The 19,411-nt window shown below is 38.1% G+C and overlaps 1 protein-coding gene across 1 annotated transcript; it reads left to right on the top strand.

Moving 5' to 3' along the window:
* The first annotated feature begins 2,199 nt into the window (after positions 1 to 2,199).
* LOC142162033 (uncharacterized) lies at positions 2,200 to 2,967 on the top strand. Its single transcript, XM_075218335.1, has 2 exons — positions 2,200 to 2,634; positions 2,779 to 2,967. Exons 1-2 carry the CDS (start codon positions 2,200 to 2,202, stop codon positions 2,965 to 2,967), a joined length of 624 nt encoding a protein of 207 aa, XP_075074436.1.
* The last annotated feature ends 16,444 nt before the right edge of the window (positions 2,968 to 19,411 follow it).

The raw sequence follows: 19,411 nt of genomic DNA on the forward strand, positions 1-19,411 counted from the left end.
AGACCTTCCTCCTAATTTCTTTGGTAAGGAGTTTGTGTTTTCATTGGCTAATGCAGTAGGTAGACCTTTACATGCTGATCTTGCTACTCAAAATGGCACAAGACCTAGTTGTGCTATGGTTAAGGTGGAGGTGAATCTTCTTGCAACATTGCCTCAAAGAATTAAGATTTTTTGAGGAGGCTGATGAGACTGGTCCTGAAGAGTCTAAATGGATCAAGATAAGGTATGATTACATGCCTAAATATTGCAAGACATGTAAGAAACAAGGGCACAAGGAGGAGGAATGCTGGGTAGTTCATCCAGAACTACATAAAAATTTTGATGGTGATGTCAAGGATCAAGGCAAGGAGAGGGAGGTGCTGGTAAGTACTGATGTAGTTGGAACTGCTGCCAATAAGTCTAAGGTGTTATCAAGTGGAAAGGTAGTTGGGAAACCTACTACTAATCAAATAAAGCAAGAATGGATGCAGGAAAGGAAGAACAAGTACTAAAGAGATAAGAGGGGACACATTATTGAAGACAAAACTGGAAAAGAGGTGGACAAAGGGAAAGGTAAGACCAAGATTGAAGAAGTTGCAACTATGAATAAGTTTAATGTACTAGAGGTAGAGGAGGTTCAGAATCCTCCTTTACAAATCACGGAGGGCAAGGGAGAAGATCATAGCAATGGTAAGAAGATGGAACAATTTGAAAGGCAATCCAAGGAGGTACAAGAGAAGGTAAAGGAATTTAAGGAAAGAAAGATGAATCCTAATCCTAATTCTACTGGGAATAGGACAACTGAGCAGGAATTAATACGCGTGAAGAAGGAAGCAGTTGAGAATGCTTTGGAAAAAGCTGGCAATCCTAGTCCAAGTGGGATTCTCTCATCTTCACCTAAAATAGTTCATGAATTGGTTGATTCTACTAGAATTAACAAGGAGTCGACTATAGACTGGGTGCATAGGAGATTTGGTACTAGTTAAGGCAGCTGAATGTCACTACAAATCATTCTTGCCAAGATATTCCATCACAAACATATGGTGATTCTGGGCAACAAGAGGAATGTAATGAGGTTAACTCTGCAAAGGTATCATAGGGAGAAGAGGTTGAGGCTATGGATGATCAAAAGGGTGTAACAAAGGTAATGGAAGACAAAGAAGAAAAGGACAGCACTCAATTGCAAAAAACTGTCAAAATTGTTGATGCTACAGTAAACCCTAGCAGCGCACAAACTAGGGTTGACTATAACTCGAGCCTTATAGATTCAAAATTGGGAAAATCAATTGGAGGAGATGCAGCAACACTTAAGGGAGCTGGGGATCAAGGTGGATCAGCTCAAAGATCAAGGAGCAAAAAGAACACTAATGGAACAGTAAACCCTAGTGAAACTAGGGAGATCTTGGCATTTGTTGATTGGGTTCTGGTGTATGCTTTGGAGAAAGGACTTGATGACAATGTTCCTAATGAATTAAGGAAGGATACAGTGTGCCAGGAGCAACAAACAGTTCATGGGAAGGTGCCTGATCCCAATGGAATAGTAAATTCTGGTTGTCTTGCTACAGTAACTCCAGACCTGGGATCTGTGTATGCACTTCAATTCAAATTGATGCAGGCTAATTTGGAGACTATGGGGAAGAATTTAGAGCAACATGGAGCAGCACTAATTCCTTATGAACCAGCTGAGCATGACATTGTTTCAAATGAGGTAGGGGAGCTGGAAACACAACCAGTGGCATGTGCTTCAGGAACTGGATAACCAATGCAGATCCAAATTAATGTGCCATTGAGGACTCCAAATCAGGTACTTCAGGATATCATTACACACAAGGAGTTGCCAGATGATATTCAGAACAATTTGATTGACCAGCAATTGCAATATGAGGGAGAAGAAGATGATGAATCAACAACTGAGAACTTTAAGGCTGTATCTAGGGAAGGGGATTTATCTCCAAAATCAGCAGGTAAAAGTGGAAGGAAAGGGAAGAAAAATCAACCTAAAGAACCATCGCAACCTACAAGAATACTACCTAGAAGTGCAGCCTCAGGAGTTTCAAGATGATGATCAAAACTCTTATATGGAATATAAGGTCTGTCAAAACTCAGCAGGCCTTTCAAAGGGTTATAAATATGCAGAAGGAACATGGATTTTTCATTGTTGCACTTATGGAGTCTTTGTAAAAGAAGAGATTTATTCAGAAATATAGAAGAAGATTGGGGATGGAAGCTACAATATCAAATGTTAATGGAAAGATCTGGTTGTTCATTGATGCCATGGTGGAATGGGATTTACTAATTGACACTGAGCAACAGATAACCATCAAAGTGTATCATAGAGAGCTTGGTAAGTACATTATGATGACCTTTGTCTATGCTAAATGCTGTGCATTAGAAAGGTTAGAATTATGGGATAATTTGTATTATTTGGCTAGTGATATGAAATTGCCTTGGTTAGTTGGAGGGGATTTCAATGTTGTTCTTGGAGAGGAGGAGAAGATAGGGGGGTTGCCAGTCTATCCACCAGAGTATGAAGACTTTATCTTTTGTGTCAATTCATGTGGACTATTTGATTTGGGGTATAAAGGGAGTCCTTTTACTTGGTGGAATGGAAGGCCTAATGAGGAGTGCATTTTTAAAAGATTGGATAGGATTCTTGTAAATATGCCTTTTCAATCTTTGTTTCCTACAATTGAAGTGGAACATCTCATTAGGACAGGCTCTAATCATGCACCTTTATTAATGAGTTGTGGAGAGGAGACTATGAAGTTTGTTAAGCCATTCAAGTTCTTAAATTTATAGACAAAACATGAATCATTCTTGGAGGTGGTGAAGCAGAATTGGATTGCTGATTTTATAGGAGATCCTTTTCTGATGTTTAAGCAGAAGTTGAAGAGGGTTAAGATTGCTCTATCAAAATGGAGTAAACTGACTTGTGGTGACATTTTTAAACAATTAGCTATTAGGGAGGATGTGGTGAGGATCAAGTAGATGTTGTTTGAGGAGGATCCTTCAACACAGAATAGAGTTGTTCTCCAACAGGCCCAAGCTGAACTAAAAAAGTACTTGAGCATTGAGGAACAATACTGGAAGAAAAAAGTAGGAATGACATGGTTTGAAGAGGGAGATAGAAACACAAGGTTCTTTCATAATTGTGTCAATGGAAAGAGGCAAAAGCTGCAGTTGAAAAGAATTCAGAATGGGGATGGTTCTTGGATTGAAGATCAAGAAAAACTAGCTGATGCAACAATGGAGTTCTTTCAGAAGCAATTTACCATGGAAGGAGATCCTGCAAGCTTTGACATGCTGAATAATGTACCTTCAATGGTGACAAGGGAGCAAAACTTGGAATTATGCAGATTACCTATTATGGAAGAGGTGAAGAATGCTGTCTTTTCCTTAAGTAGTGAAAGTGTAAGTGGTCCAGATGGTTTTTCTGGCCTATTCTTTTAAGCTTGTTGGGAGATTGTGAAGGAGGATATACATACATTGTTAGTGCTGTTCTTTGAAGGTAATCCTTTACCTAAATCTATAACACACACTAACCTTGTTTTACTGCCCAAAAACCACAAGTACAAATATTTTCTAACCTTAGGCCTATACGTTTGAGCAACTTCATAAATAAGATATTCTCAAGAGTGGTTCATGATAGACTTTAAAGGATTCTTCCTTCATTAATGTCAGCAAACCAGTCAGGCTTTGTTAAAGGAAGAAGTATATTTGAGAATATCTTGTTGACTTAGGAGATTGTCGCTGACATAAGATTGAGAGGGAAGCCTGCTAATATAGTGATCAAGTTAGACATGGTTAAGGCTTATGATAGGGTGTCTTGGAAATACCTACTGCATGTATTAAGAACAATGGGGTTTGCTGAGTGTTTTATCAATATGGTTTGGACCTTATTTCAAACAACTGGTACTCTATTATAGTGAATGGACATGCATCTGGATTTTTTCACTCTACAAGAGGTGTGAAGCAAGGAGATCCTCTCTCACCAGCATTATTTATACTATCAGCAGAAGTGTTATCAAGGGCATTGAACAAGTTGTTTGAAGATAGGCAGTTTAGGGGATTTTGCATGCCAAAATGGTCAGATCCTTTGAATCACTTAGCCTATGCAGATGACACTATCATATTTGCATCAGCAGATCCTTATTCACTTTAGAAGGTTATTGATGTATTGACATTGTATGAAAGAACTTCAGGCCAGATGATCAACAAAACAAAGAGCTCCTTCTATATGCACACAAAGGTGCCTGGTGTTTTGGTGGACTCAATAGCTGCAATCACAGGTTTTTCAAAAGGAAGTTTTCCATTTACCTACCTTGGATGTCCTATATTTTACACTAAAAGAAGGAAGAACTATTATAATGATCTGATTCAAAAGGTTAAGGCAAAGCTCCACTCATGGAAAGGCAAACTACTTTCTTATGGAGGCAAGGCTACATTGATTTCTAGTGTTTTGCAAAGCATTCCTACACACGTCTTGTCAGTGCTAGACCCTCCTGATAATGTACTGGAACATCTTCACAAAGTATTTGCAAGATTTTTTTGGAGCAATAAGGACGAGGGGAGAAGCAGACATTGGACAAAGTGGTTGAAATTATGTCATCCTAAGGAGGATGGGGGAGTAGGTTTCAGTTCTTTGTTTGATGTGTCCAAAGCTTTATTTGCCAAACTGTGGTGGAGATTCAGAACATCTAAATCACTATGGTCAAATTTTATGTGGAACAAGTACTGTAAGAAGGAAGTACCTACTGTGGTGCAGTTTAGAAAGGGCTCTCATGTGTGGATGAAAATGTTAGAAGCTAGAGAGGAGGTGGAGCATGAAATTCTGTGGGAAATGAATAGGGGTTCTACTAATGTATGGCATGAAAATTGGACTGGCTTGGGAGCTTTGTATCATGTATTGCCTCCAGATTTTCCCATAAATGAAGGTTTGCAAGAGGTGGCTGATTTGAGAACTGAAGATCATTGGGATGATGCACTGTTGAACCAAACAATCCTTGAGGACATTGCTGATCACATTAAACAGGAGATTCAGTTTTATAATGGAGATGAATACTGTGACACTCCTAGGTGGATGCCAACACCCTCAAGTAAATTTACTGTGAGTAGTGCATGGAGAATAATGAGGCATAGAGAACCTAGCAATCCTGAATTTGCAAAGTTGTGGACCAAAGGGTTACCTTTCAAAATTTCCTTTTTCTTGTGGAGAGTGTGGAGAGGAAAGGTGCCTACAGATGATATAAGGAGAAGAGGGGTTATATGGTAGTGTCAAAGTACTGGTGCTGCGACCACAGGAGGATTCATTCCAGCATTTGTTCCTAACAAGTGAGACAACAACAAAGGTGTGGAAGACATTTTTACAGGCTGCAGGTTTGATGACTAATATGGTGCAGGTTCATCAGGTTATAAGGGAATGGTGGAAGGCAAAATGTTGTCCAAAATTAAGGCCCTTGTTTAAGGCAGCTCCAGCAGTAATTCTATGGGAAATTTGGAAGAGAAGGAACACAATCAAGCATGGGGGATCAGTGTCTTGCAGTAGAGTGATTGATGAAGTGATTAAGACCTTGTATTATTTGGCAAAGGTGAGATACCCTTGGCTTCCTGGAATTCCATTGTTATGGCCAGATATGATCAGATTTTTTGAGAGCTATAAGCCAGTTGTGGTTACTAGGAGGGTCACATGGAAATTGCCATTGAAGGATGGTACAAGTGTAATACAGATAGGGCTTCAAGGGGGAATCCGGGGCCTAGCTCTTGTGGATTTTGTGGTAGGGATCATAGGGGGGACTTGGTGTATGCTAAAGCAAGGGAGATAGGAGAAGCAACCAATATTGTAGCTGAGGCAAAAGCACTGGTGGAAGATTTGATCTGGTGTGTAGAGAAGCAGCTTCACCCTTTGATCATGAAGACAGACTCTTTGGTAATGAAGAAGATAATTGATGATGAGTGAGAGACTCCATGGAGTATAGGTGCAGAAGTGAGGAGGATTAAGGAGATCAAGGAGTCATATAATGTGCTGTTCCAACATGTGATGAGGGAGGGCAACAAAGTGGCAGATTATTTAGCTAACCTTGTTTTTTCTTTTGCAGGTATAATCATATTTCATTCTTTCCAGGAGTTACCATCTAAAGGAAAATCTCTAATCAACATGGACAAAGCTCAAGTTCCTAACCTTAGAGTTAGGATTGCCAAAAGGAGAGCACCTGACTGATGAGCACAATATTAGTAGATATGTCTCAACCTCTTCATAAGTATTTTTGGACTTTGTTGAATGGTTACTCAGTCGTATTAGCATGGTTTCATGCTCAGTCTGGGGACTACTTAGCAGGGTACATAATGCTTTATATGCAGGTTGTGGTAGAGAATTGGGAAGCTCTTATTAATGGTCACAATTTTGAATATATGAGGAACAGTTGTGGTGTTGTTTGCACAGTAATTTTCATGGTTTATTATGCCATACATGATACTGTGGCTATTCTGGACATCAAGTGTAGTAAATGAGACCACAATACATATGATGGAAGCTGCAGCTTTCGATGGCATTTACAGTCAAGTTTATTTGAATCTCCTGATATGGATTTGGCTTCAGATTTGGTCTGTTATAGCTTGTGTACTGTTTTATCATTTTTCAGTGGTATTAGTGTGTTTACACACTCATTCTGATGATGATACTGCAGTAGGCAAGGTAAATATGATATGGAAGCATTTGAGGAACTTAATTCATGTTCTTGATTGGTTTAGTAGAGTGTTGAGTTCAAACTGTTTGTGTTATGGTTTGGTATTCAATTGGGTCTTTGGAATTCATACTTTGGTGCCTAGTGAGAGTTTAATAGGTGTTGCTTGGTATTTTCCATTGCCATTTGGATTCACATACATGGACAGGAGATGGACTGATGCTGCAAGACATGATGTAATAGCTAGTGTAGTAGTTTCATATTTTCTATCTTTAGTAGTAGCTAGTAGCTTCATACATTTTATATGGTCATTTGGACACATTGTATGTTTTGGACCCATTTCAGGAATTTTATTTATATATTAGCCACTACGCAGTCTGCCTAGTGGAATATTTGCTTAAAAAAAATCTCAATTTTTATGCTTTTCCAACATAGGGTCTCCACTCCCTAGTTGAGTTTTATTTTAGACATATGGTCTCCACTCCCTAGTCGCCTTTTATTTTAGACATAGGGTCTCCACTCCCTAGTTGAGTTTGTTTTAGACATAGGGTCTCCACTCCCTAGTTGCCTTTCCAACATAGGGTCTCCACTCCCTAGTTGAGTTTATTTTTAGACATAGGGTCTTCACTCCCTAGTCGCCTTTTCCAACATAGGGTCTCCACTCCCTAGTTGAGTATATTTTAGACATAGGGTCTCCACTCCCTAGTCGCCTTTCCAACATAGGGTCTCCACTCCTTAGTTGAGTTTTATTTTAGACATAGGGTCTCCACTCTCTAGTCGCTCTTCCAACATAGGGTCTCCACTCCCTAGTTGAGTTTTATTTTAGACATAGGGTCTCCACTCTCTAGTCGCCTTTTTCAACATAGGGTCTCCACTCCCTAGTTGATCTTATTTTTAGACATAGGTCTCCACTCCCTAGTCTCCTTTTTCAACATAGGGTCTCCATTCCCCAATTGAGTTTTATTTTAGACAAAGGGTCTCCACTCCCTAGTCGCCTTTTCCATCATAGGGTCTCCACTCCCTAGTTGAGTTTTATTTTAGACATAGGGTCTCCACTCCCAAGTCACTTTTCCAACATAGGGTCTCCACTCCCTAGTCGCCTTTCCAACAAAGGATCTCCACTCCCTAGTTGAGTTTATTTTAGACATAATGTCTCCACTCCCTAGTCTGGTTTTCTAACATAGGGTCTCCACTCCCTAGTTAATTTTATTTTAGGCATATGGTCTCCACTCCCTAGTCTTCTTTTCCAACGTAGGGTCTCCACTCCCTAGTTGATTTTATTTTAGACATAGGGCCTCCACTCCCTAGTCTGCTTTTCCAACATAGGGTCTCCACTCCCTAGTTGACTTTATTTTTAGACATAGGGTCTCCATTCCCTAGTCTTTTTTACAACATAGGGTCTCCACTCTCTAGTTGATTTTTGGTATAGATATAGGACTCCACTCCCTAATCTCTTTCTTCCCAAGGATAATCCTAATTTTACTACTTTCAATACAGAAATAGTTTAGATCTTGTTATAGATAACTCACGATATTTTTCTAGTGAAAACTGGGGTAGAAAAATTTCGTTCGTTTGTTTGCTTTGGTGCCTAAACAGGTTTTAACGTGAGGCACAAGGTTTGAGATGACCAAAAGAAGAAGTCTCAACCCAAATAAAAGAAAAGAAGAAACAAGAAAAAGAAGTTGAACTCAAGGTGCAGAAGCGGAGACAAGATGTAGACTACTCAAAATTTGATTGAAGTCACAAGCTTTCCAAGTCCCTCCTTGATCCGAAAAGCTGAAGAAAAATGAACCCGCGGTTGCTGACGAGCATCAAGATTCAGATTGGAGTCTACGGGATAAGCCGGCCAAGACTCAAGATCGAGCTTCAGAAGATTTATAGATAGAAGTCTTGTAACTCGTAGTTGATAGGATTAGCTAGTTTAGATTTTCATCTTTTATTTTGGTGTAATAAGGAGTTCAGCTAGCAGTAGAAGCAACAACATTTAAATCACAGCTTCCTGGTAGTCCCATATACCGAAACTTCCAGAACTACACTGACCTGATTCCTTTATATCCAAGGATATGTAGGCAACCTCTGAAGCAAGGTTCGGTCAGGCTCTTTCCAAAAATGCTTCTCATGGAGTTTCAAACGGGCAAAAATCCCTCATAATTGCTCATTTTATCTTTGCCCAAAAATTCATCGTGTTTCCGAGCAAAGAGGGGCAATTGTGAGCATGTAATTTTTGCCCTATGTGAAATACTCCTACAGAATTTCAATGAAAACGATTTTTCTTTTAATCATTTGCCATTTTAGGAATTTTTGTAGAATTTTCTTAATTATTTGCATTTTTCCGTGCATGTTTAATTTTTATTTAAATCATGAAAATACAAAAATACTCTGCATTTGCATTTAGGATTTATTTTTTCATTTTTAAGATAATTAGTAAATTAGTTTGTTTTATAAAAATGAAAAAATCACAAAAAATAACTCACTCTGCATTTTTGACTTTTTAGTTTTAAATTTTGTAGTTTTTCTTTTAATTTAGGAGTTAATTAATTTTTGTAAATACTATGATGAGTAATTAGCTTAATTTGGGAAATTAATTTAGTTTAGGAATTAATTTAGGTTTTAAATTAATTTGAAAAGGAAAAGGAAAATTGGAAATTGAAAAAAAGAGGGGGGAAAAGAGAATTAAAAGGGATGTTAAAGCCAATTCAACCAGGCCCAAATCCAGGCCCAAAACCCAGGCCCACACCCGGTCCAAGCCTTCAGCCCCCAAGACCATTGAAACAACGTAGTATGGGAACAAAATTACGTCGTTTTGAGTTCGAAGTTTTAAAACTAATCTGGGCCCTTCATCTTCTTTCATCGAACGACCATCAAGGTTTCATCATAGTTATATAAAACTGCCCGAATGCCCTAAAATTAACCTAGGACCTGTGTTTCATCTTCTCCCTCACACCCCTTCTCTCACCACCGTCCGCCGCCCACCGAAAATTGCCACCGGCGGTTGTTGACCTCTAATCCCCACCAAATTTACACCATAGAATTCCCTTTGCCCCCTCATACCAAATTCACCACCCATTTCCTTCAAATCATCATAGAACTCTTCGAATCTGAGATCGAATGATGGGTCCTCGAACCTTAGCCTCCCCAAATTGCCCAGATTTGTATCCTACAATCTTTATGTATCCCCAAACCCAAAACACTTGATAATTTTTCCAAATGAACCCTGGAATTTGTAGAAATTGAGATCTAGGGTTAAACTAATTTCGGGGTTTGGGGTTTGTAAAAGTCTTCTGTTCACCAGGCTTGAAACTTTCCTTGACAGAGTATCCTTGAAAAAGGTGCTCGTTAGGGTGAGTTTCAGGCTTTGATGAAGCAGTTCGAGTGGCTATGTTGTTTGTCTGAGATTTTTTGCTAATGCTTCCGACTCGGTCAGTCAACCTATTCTCTTCTTTTCCTTTGTTAATTAGTTGCATATTTCTATTTCTTCTTGTTTCCTTCTTCTTCTTCTTTTGTTAGTACAAGTCGATCTTTGTTTGCATGATTAGATTTAGGTCATATTAGTTTATGGTGATATTAGCATAATAGTGTAATTAACAGTTTCTTTAGTACTTTTGGTTTCATGTCTGCATGTTGCTCCATTCTTATTTTTTGTTTTGCTCCTTTAAAATTTCGATGCCCGGAGTTTCAAAACTATTTTTGGTTTGATTGTTTGTGGTTTCTAGTCTTTGGATCATAAATTGGGCTTCATAGTTCAGAAGCCCAAAGGAAAAGGGGAGGGGTTTAGGTATGCTAGGGTCTAGACCAGTTAGTAGTATTTTCTGATGGTAAATAACAAAGGCTTAAAGGGTATTTGGGAAATTTAAATTGAGGAATCTTTTAAAACTAACTAGGAGGCTTCCAGGAAAGTGGGGAAGGGGGCAGACTTAACAAACAATTTAGGATTTGGGTATGGAACGAACAAAATAAAAATTGGGGAAGGGTCAATTGGTAAAGCTTAAAATCATTTCTGCTGCCCTAGGACCTTCTATATAAGTTTGTTTTCTTTCATTTAGAAGTAGGGATGACAAGACTGAAAAACTTAAAAATGGCTGAGCTCTTAGACTCTGAAAATACTGAAAAATTGCTTGAAACTTGCTTGGTTTTGCTCTTTGATTTCCCTTGTTAGTCTGAATTTTTTAAGGCTACAAAGAACTGTGCTCATATGGGTTTAAATTGGTTTGAAAGAAGTTGGGTTTGCTGAGTTATTGAGCTGATCTACTACTATCGCTAATTCCTCACTCATTATTTTATCTTGACTTATAGGTATTTCTTCAGCTATGGATAGCATATGAAGTGTAAACATACAATTCGAATATGGAAACATAATGAATACAAGTTGTTTTATTGAATCTTCCTTCCATGTTCTTCCATTTCTTTCATATTTTGTAATAGTTTAATCTTATGCGTATTCTATTAGCCTTCTCATGTTGATGTGGTATAAAGTGAATTGCTTCTGATTTTCGTCTGGTTCTGCTGAAAGTTGATGTGATTTTTAGATTCAAGGTAGTTACACGTTAATATCGTGGGTTTTTGCTACTGTTTGTATTAAAGAAGGGTATAATTGAGGTTTAAATTTCATATAATTATTTATAAGCTAGCTTGGGATTGAATTAAGTGTGAATGTTGTACAACTTTGTTTTTATGTCATTAGTGCAATTGAATTCAAAACAATGTTGCTTTTAGGCGTGTAATATGATTTAGTAACACTTAAAGTTTTTCTTTTTCTCTTATATCATGTTGCTATGTACTGATGAAAGCCAATTAGGCTCAGTTGGTATCCTTGAGTTTCCATACGTTCTGTGTGGACTCGATCTCGAGTCCCACACTCTTCAGCCTTTGCTTTTCATGAGGTTTGGGTTTCCTTTGGGCCTAGACCTTGGGGACACTTCGAAATGGGGAGATTTATGGCCTTATAGTTCTTTGGGCTTGTGTTCGAGTCCAAGTCCCCATTTAACGGGCTGCTGCGAATTATGTGTACGACAAGCTTGGCCAAATGCCTAAAGGCCTAGCACGCCCGTGTAATTAGTAGTTGTGCAAACAATGGCTTCAAGTTGCATTGTTTTAAAGTAATTCTTTTAATTAGATTGAGGTGCGCCGTATTAGCCAAATCTATAGTTTATGGTCCTCAAAGATTAGATCAAGAAATTTTATAGAATAATTCGAGGTGAGCCATGCCAAATAAAACCCCTAAGTCGATGGCCCTCATATAACTAATACTAACTCTTTAAAATCGGGGTGTGCCATCAGTTGAATTTTTCATGGCCCTCGCAAATGTTGTTATTAATTTGAACCTTCGTAGTTGCTTTAGGCGCGTTCTTTAAATTGATTTCTTTTTATTATTAAATTTGGGTGTACATTTTATGTGACCCAATTTCAATTCTTAACAATGTTAAATAAAACGTATCGCAAACTGCGGGTGCATTTCATGTGGCGTGGTTCAAGGCATGTTTTAAATAACGTTGAATCTTCCTAAAATAATTAAAAATGGTTATAAAGCTAAAAATGCACAATAGGTTTAAAATGTGTAGTAAATCAGATAATAAGCCAATTATTAACAGTTTAAGTGACCATGCTAGAACCACGGAACCCGGGAATACCTAATACCTTCTCCCGGGTTAACAAAATTCCTTATTCAGAATTTTTTGTTCGCGAACTTTAAAAAATAAAAACTTTTCCTCGATTTGAGATTTTAAAATAAACCGGTGACTTGGAACACCAAATAAACTATTCCAAGTGGCGACTCTGATAAATTAAATAATCCCATTTCGAATAATATCACTTTAATTGGAAAAACTCCTTTATACCCTCGGGGTGTAAAAAGGAGGTGTGACAGTATCTAATATTCGTAAAGTGATAACAAGAGCATCATAGTGAGGGAAAACCAAACCTTGGGTATTTAACTTACTAAGAGGATAGTTTCTTCGAGTTCTTCGTACCGTTCATGAGTGATCGACCATTTGAGTTTGTGGGTCATGTTGAACTTTATGTTATTGATCGATGCATCATCGCCACCTCTGATGATCATTTGGATGGTGCGAGTTGGTGAAGGTGGTTTTGTCGGCCCTTGGTGTTGTTCACGTCCTTGGGCGAAGTTAGCCCTTCTTCGATTGCTCAGCAACTCTTTCAAGTGCCTTTGGTGAAGCATGTTCATGACTTCATGCCTTAGAGCGATGTTGTCCTCGGTTATATGACCTCGCTCCTAGTGGAGTTCGCAAAGGGCATTTGACTTCCTGGTGCTTGGGTCGGGCCTCATCTTTTGTGGCCACTTCACTTTTGGGCCAAGCTTCTCCAACACCTAGACTACTTCTGAAGGTGAGCCACAAAAATTGTGAGCAAATAGTAAAGGGGGCATACCTCTCTCGCTCCGGTGAGTCCCTGTCCTTGACCTAGATGGACCTTCTTCGTGACGGGAGGGGGGCATGATGGTGCCCCTGATATATGATTGATGTCTTTCTCGGTTGTGTCTTGGAGCTGTTAGATCTCTTCTGGCATCGTTTCTTCGGTCTTTCCTGGACTCGGTCTGTACTGAGGTTAACCATTGGGTCAGCCCATTTAGGTCATCTTCATCAGCACGGACTTCGGCACAATGGGCATTGTGTATTTCATCCCAAGTTGTTGGGGGATATTTCATAAGCCGACTCAACAACATTTTGGTCGCCCTCGACCCGTTTCTGTTCACCCCGTTTTGAAAAGCTGCTTCAGCCATGCCTTCTGATACATTTGGTAAGGTCATCCTTACACGATTGAATTGAGTGAGGAAGTCCCTCAGTCCCTCTCCATGTGATTTTTTGATGGCAAAAATATATCATTCACTCTTGCCTCCGCCTTTTTAGCTCTGACATAGGCCGTTACGAACTTGTCGGCCATCTCGTTGAATGTTTTGATGGAGCGCGCGACAATTGTGAATACTATGTTAATGCGCCTCCAGTAAGGGTTTCGCCGAACTTTTTCAACAGGATGGAGGATATTTTTTTTGGCAAGATCGTTGCCCTTTACTGCGGTGACGCAGTGAGTCACATGATCTTCAGGGTCGGTCGTATCATCGTATATTTTTAGGTAAGACAACATTTTGAAGGTCTTGGATATGGCATGCCGGGAGGCTTCATCACTGTAGGGTTATTCAACAAACCGACCAACATCTCTTTTTGATAAGAGTTTTGGGGCATCGGTATTTTTTCTACCCTTTATTAATGCTCCTTCATTTGGTCTCGAAGCATTTTGTTTTCGTTTTCCATTTTTTCCATCTTTCTCAGAATGGTCGTGAAGGTGTCATCACCTGCATTACTAACATTGTGTGTGATACCTGTTATTGGAGGGAGAGGGACATGCTGCTCGACCGTTATTAGTGCAATGAAAGTCCTTGCATTTTCTCTGATTTCTTTTTAGGCGGGCTTGACAAGGATGCTGGTCAGTGTGTTTGTCAGCCAAGCCTCAAGTAGTTTTTTCACTGCTGGTGGTGCCTCTTTCATTGTGGACGTGGAAGCCCCTTTACCGTGGGATGCTGTGATACTACCATGAGGGAGGGGTGACCCACTTCATTTGGGAGAGGCATTGGGCATTGCATCTTCACCCTCCATTTCAAAAACCTCGTTGATGGTGTTTAAGATGTTGGTGGTGAGATCAGTCACTACCTTCATCTTTTCTTCTCCGTTACCTGCCATGTTAAATCTATGTGTACAAGAGAGTAGGGGTTTTACATTTTTTTTCTTTTTTTCTTTTTGGGTGCTAGTTATAGATCTAGAAAAAACTAAAATTTTAACTAAGAAATTCCCACAGACGGCACCAAATTATTGACCAAAAAATATAGATCTTTGATTAAACTAATTAATTTTGTAGAATGAGAGGTCAAACCTAGTTAATGATAATAACTTCAGATCTATAATCGATTAATATGAACTATGTAGAGCAGCATTGAAAGAAAATTAAATGCAGTGTGTATTCGATGTTTCAAGATCATTAACGAAGGGGGAATATCAGAAAATAAATAGCAATAAATAGCATTAAAGTAAATATGGAGAATGATTCACCCAATATTGAATGAGGTGGATGATTCCTCTTTCTGACAATAATGAATGATAGACAAATATTAGAATATTGGGACCCTTCTCAAATCTGATGAAAAAAGTATGGAATAATAGACAATCGAATCTCTTTAGAAAGGTATTATTTGATTTTATCTAGAGAGTTAGTCTGCTTTTCAAGGAATGTTCTTATCTGAGAATATTACATACCTTTCACCTTATCTCTCTTTCTATTTATAAGGGACATACCTCCAATTAACCCTAAAAATACAAGTACGGAGAATATTCAACAAAATATTCTCTTAAATATCCTGCTACTAAACTAGCCGTTACTGCCATTTCGGATATTTGATCTTGGCCATGACTGACTGCTCGGCTGTGAGTCCTATTGGTTACTAGTCGACCTCAGCAAAATTACTTTTGGTAATGCCACTTCATGTCAAATATCCTTTAGGCGGATTTTGACCCATACAGATACCTTGAACAACTTTCATATTAACCTTTCCTTTTGTCCTTTCTCCTATCTCCTTTCCCTCAGCCTGAGGATCAACTAAGTTTCCTTCACTTTTTGACAGGTTGGGGAACAGAGGTATCCTAGAGCAGTGTATGGACTGTAATATTTATGGCAGGAAGGATAGAACTTAGAAGGTTGGTTAAGGTAGTGTCCTTCCAGCGAGATCGGCTCGGTGATCGAGGGCTTGTGTGGAGGCAACATTGCGACCGCGGGCTTGGACGTCACTTCAATATTTTTCTACTTTTTTAAGGCTAGAGTAAAGACGTATATGTCGAACTCATTCATAATAAATAAATAAATGTGATTGTAAAACATAAAAGAAAAATAAAAAATAAAAAAAGGAAGGGGGGGGGGGGGGGCTTGCTCGTGACATTTAGTGCACAAGCACATGTGTCGATACATTAAGTGTTGTACTTTCTTCGTTCACTTTTACTTGTTCACTATACTAAAAATATATTTTTACTTTTATTTGTTCACTATACAAAATTAAGAGAAAAATATTTTTTTTCCTGTTTTACCCTTATGATTAACTACTCATTCCCCAAATCATTTTTCAAGATTTTTGAAAAATGCTATCATTATTATGGATAAAATTATAAAATACATACTTTGTTTATTTATTTCTTAAAAAGAGTGTAAAGTAAAAAGTGAACAAGTAAAAGTGAAATTAAGGAAGTATCTTAGATATTCAATTTGTTACTCATATAGCTCAATCATTTAACTATCTTCTTAGACACTTGTCATTTTCATTATTAGGCTCTATTCGATTTTAAAACGCTTTTAGAGAGGGTTTTTTTTATTCTTTTCTAAAGGAACTCACTTTAATTAAACACTTTTCATGAAATCAAGTTATTGGACTCTCCACTCTACAAAAACAGAAACCAAGTTATACTCAAATTCTAAATTCAAATGAATAAGTTGCTAAAAACGTTCAGCCACTTTAGTCTTGTATTTCTTTGATCCTTTGACTCATTAGGTTAATCCTTTCTCTTTTGTTCCCTCCATTTCTGGTGATGACACTTTTTATTGTTACAAGCAACTTAACTGCTACCTCTTGAATTGATACATGTTTATTACATATCATAATACATTTTAATTTGGATATTTCAATATGACACTTTATCTGAATGAGTTTTAAAATGATATATCCTTCTCTTGGAGGAAAAGAAAAGTACTCTTATCCACCATGAAAATACGAATTCACCACTAAGAGTTATTATTTTTTTTAAATACACTTACTTAATATAACGTTCTAACACGATGATAATACATTTGCGGTATTGAACAATAAAATGAAAAAAATACTTAGGAGAAAGAGGAGCCTCATACACATAATTCATGAGGGGAAAAACGTTATCTACACCCAACTAGGGGATATTCGTTCATCGGTGGATTGTGTATGTAGGAATCTTCCATCTCCTCTTGTCACTTATTAGAAAAGGCCATTTGTTTGGCCCCTCCTAATTTGACCAAATCCTAGGAAACAACCAAACAAAAATCTTGTGGTCATGCTTCTCTAATTAACTAACAAAATGTAGTTGTGGTTTGTCATCCTTCGTATGAGAGCCTAACTTATAGGGACGGTGGATAAGAGGAGAGCAATTTTTTTTTTTTTTTTTTGGTTTTTCACATGGTGTCCGGTACCTATATTAGGGCCCAATTAAATACGAATTTGCCCCGGAAAGTCTCACATTTAGGGATAAAATGCTCCCTAACAAAGGCAACTCCATACCTATGGACTCGAACTCGAGACCTCTAGATAAGGATGAAAAAGTACTTACCACAACCCTTGTTGGTGGAGAGGAAATTTTTCATTATCACCGACTAACTTTGATCGCGATGGGAATGAACTTCTCAAAATTAGCTACAGGGTTGGATTAGGAAAAAGGGTACACAAGGTATCACATGTTTTACGCAAAGTCTCGAGAAAGGCCGCATCCCAAAGAATGTAATGTAGACAGTCTACCGTAATACAAGTATTAGTGGTTGCTTACACAACCCAAACCCATAACTTATAGGACACATGGAGATAACAAGTTCAAACTTTAGACATAAATCACTACTAGAAATTCGATAAAAAGCGACCACATATAGCGACCAACGTTGGTCGCTTATCTCAATATACCGACCAAAACGCGTCCAAACAGGCTTGGTAGCTATATTGGTGGTCCTTTTACCTTTGGTTGCTAAGGTAAAATGACCAAATAACCAAATGTTCACTGTAAACAAAATACCGACCAACTTTGGTCGGTACAATATTTTAATAATATAAATTTAGCGACCAACGTTGGTCTGTATATATAAATTACGGTATTTTTTTAATTATTATAATTCAAAAATTAGCGACCAACGTTGGTCTGTAAATTAAAATATATATTATTTTAAAATATATATATATTTAACAATCTGTGTTCATAAGCGACCAACTTTGGTCGCTTATTTTTAATTTTTTAATTTCTTTTACATATAAGCGACTAACCTTGGTCGCTAATTTCCAGGATTTTTTTTAATAAAATCTGGGTTCACTAGCGACCAACCTTGGTCTCCAATTTTTAATTTTTTAATTTTTTTTAGACATAAGCGATCAACCTTGGTCCTAATTGCCAGAATTCTTTTTAATAGGTAAGCAACTAACTTTGGTCGTTTTTTCTGGGTAATAATTTTGGCAGCTCACCACCTGCCAGCATACCAAAATCCCTAAATAACAATATAATTCAATTCATAAACTACAATTTCAATACCAAGATCTCCAAAACAACCCAACAACAACAATATAACAACAACAACAATAACAACAACAACACAACAACAACAACAACAACAACAACAATAACATAACAACAACAACAACAACGCAATTCAAAAACACATTAAAACCAACAAATTAAAGTTCAATAGAACTAACAAATTAAACTAACAAAACTAAGTTCACGCTTATTACAACTAGTTCAAAACCGATTCTATTTGTCTAGTTTAAAGTATATAAAAGTCAAGGAGTGTTTTGTAAAACATCATTATCTTCACCGTCTGATGAATTATCACCAACAAAACGGTATAGAGAAGGGTCTACTTGTCGAGGACGGGAAGAACGATCACGGGAAGGACAGGAGGAATGAGCACGGGGAGGACGGGAGGAACGAGAACGGGGAGGATGGAAGGAATGCTCACGTTCAAGTCGAGCCTTCGGCGATAACTCACGAAACCGGGGAATCGAAAAAGCTCCAAAAGCTAGGAGAGTTTTGAGCTGAGCTTGCATGCCATGGTACTGAGCTTGCATGCCAATGTATTGAGCATCTCTAAGCTTTTCTCTTTCCTTGGCCGCTTCTAGCTCGGATGTGAGCTTTGTCATAGTCTCCCGCATATTGGAGAGGCTCTCCCCATCAAGTTGCTTGCCTTGCGAGGAAGTTCCTATTCCTTGCATTCCACACTTATAGCGATGGAATTTCTTAGTAGGAAGACCGTATACCTTTCCCCATTTTGAACCGCCATCAGCCTCCATCCATATTCTTTCAGCATCCTCGTCCGAAGGTTGGATTGGCTCGCCCGACTCATTAGGTGGCTGACTACATATGAATTCCTCCATGTCAGCTGTGAAGCGACACTATAAGAAAAATTACATTGAATTAGTATTTCAAAATTTATATAAAAGTAAATCAAAATACTTAATGAAAAGTGAAAACTTACATGTACAGTCGAGGCTCGACCCTCGACCCACCTTTCTTGATCCGTCTCTTTCTTGTTCTTTACAATATGAGTCTCCTTGAATAGCTCATCTTGTTTCATTGGACGCCCCAACTTTTTTTCCTGTAAACTTATAAATTTTAGTTAATAAATAGAATAGATATACTTTGAAAATTAAAATAAATTAAGCAATTACATACCAATCTTCTTTTTATTATCCCTATGATGATCGCACCTCCAGTGTGCAAGGAGCCTCCCTTCTCAGATGCGCGAGCTTTCTTTCCTTTTTCGCTCTTCTCTAAGAACTTTGCGGTAAGCCATTGCCTTTGCAAATCCTCCCATAAATTTTGAAGCAACCAGTCAGGCTTCTGGTTCAACTTTCTAGCTTTGGAGAAACTATGCGACAACCGCTTGCGAGCTTTGTAATGAAAATTTGCAGCCACTTCTGCACTATAGCGGTGTTCCTATACACACTTGCTCTGTATTTAAAAAGTTAAATATTATAT

The sequence above is a fragment of the Nicotiana tabacum genome, chromosome 7 (genome assembly GCF_000715075.1).
Source record: "Nicotiana tabacum cultivar K326 chromosome 7, ASM71507v2, whole genome shotgun sequence".
NCBI classification, from domain to species: Eukaryota; Viridiplantae; Streptophyta; class Magnoliopsida; order Solanales; family Solanaceae; genus Nicotiana; species Nicotiana tabacum.

Excerpts from the sequence above, each read along its gene's own strand:
- LOC142162033 (XM_075218335.1), top strand. The coding sequence starts at position 2,200 with ATGGAAGCTACAATATCAAATGTTAATGGAAAGATCTGGTTGTTCATT. Across the intron at positions 2,635-2,778 it reads AAAGATTGGATAGGATTCTT|ACAAAACATGAATCATTCTT; the intron begins GTAAATATGCCT and ends TTAAATTTATAG.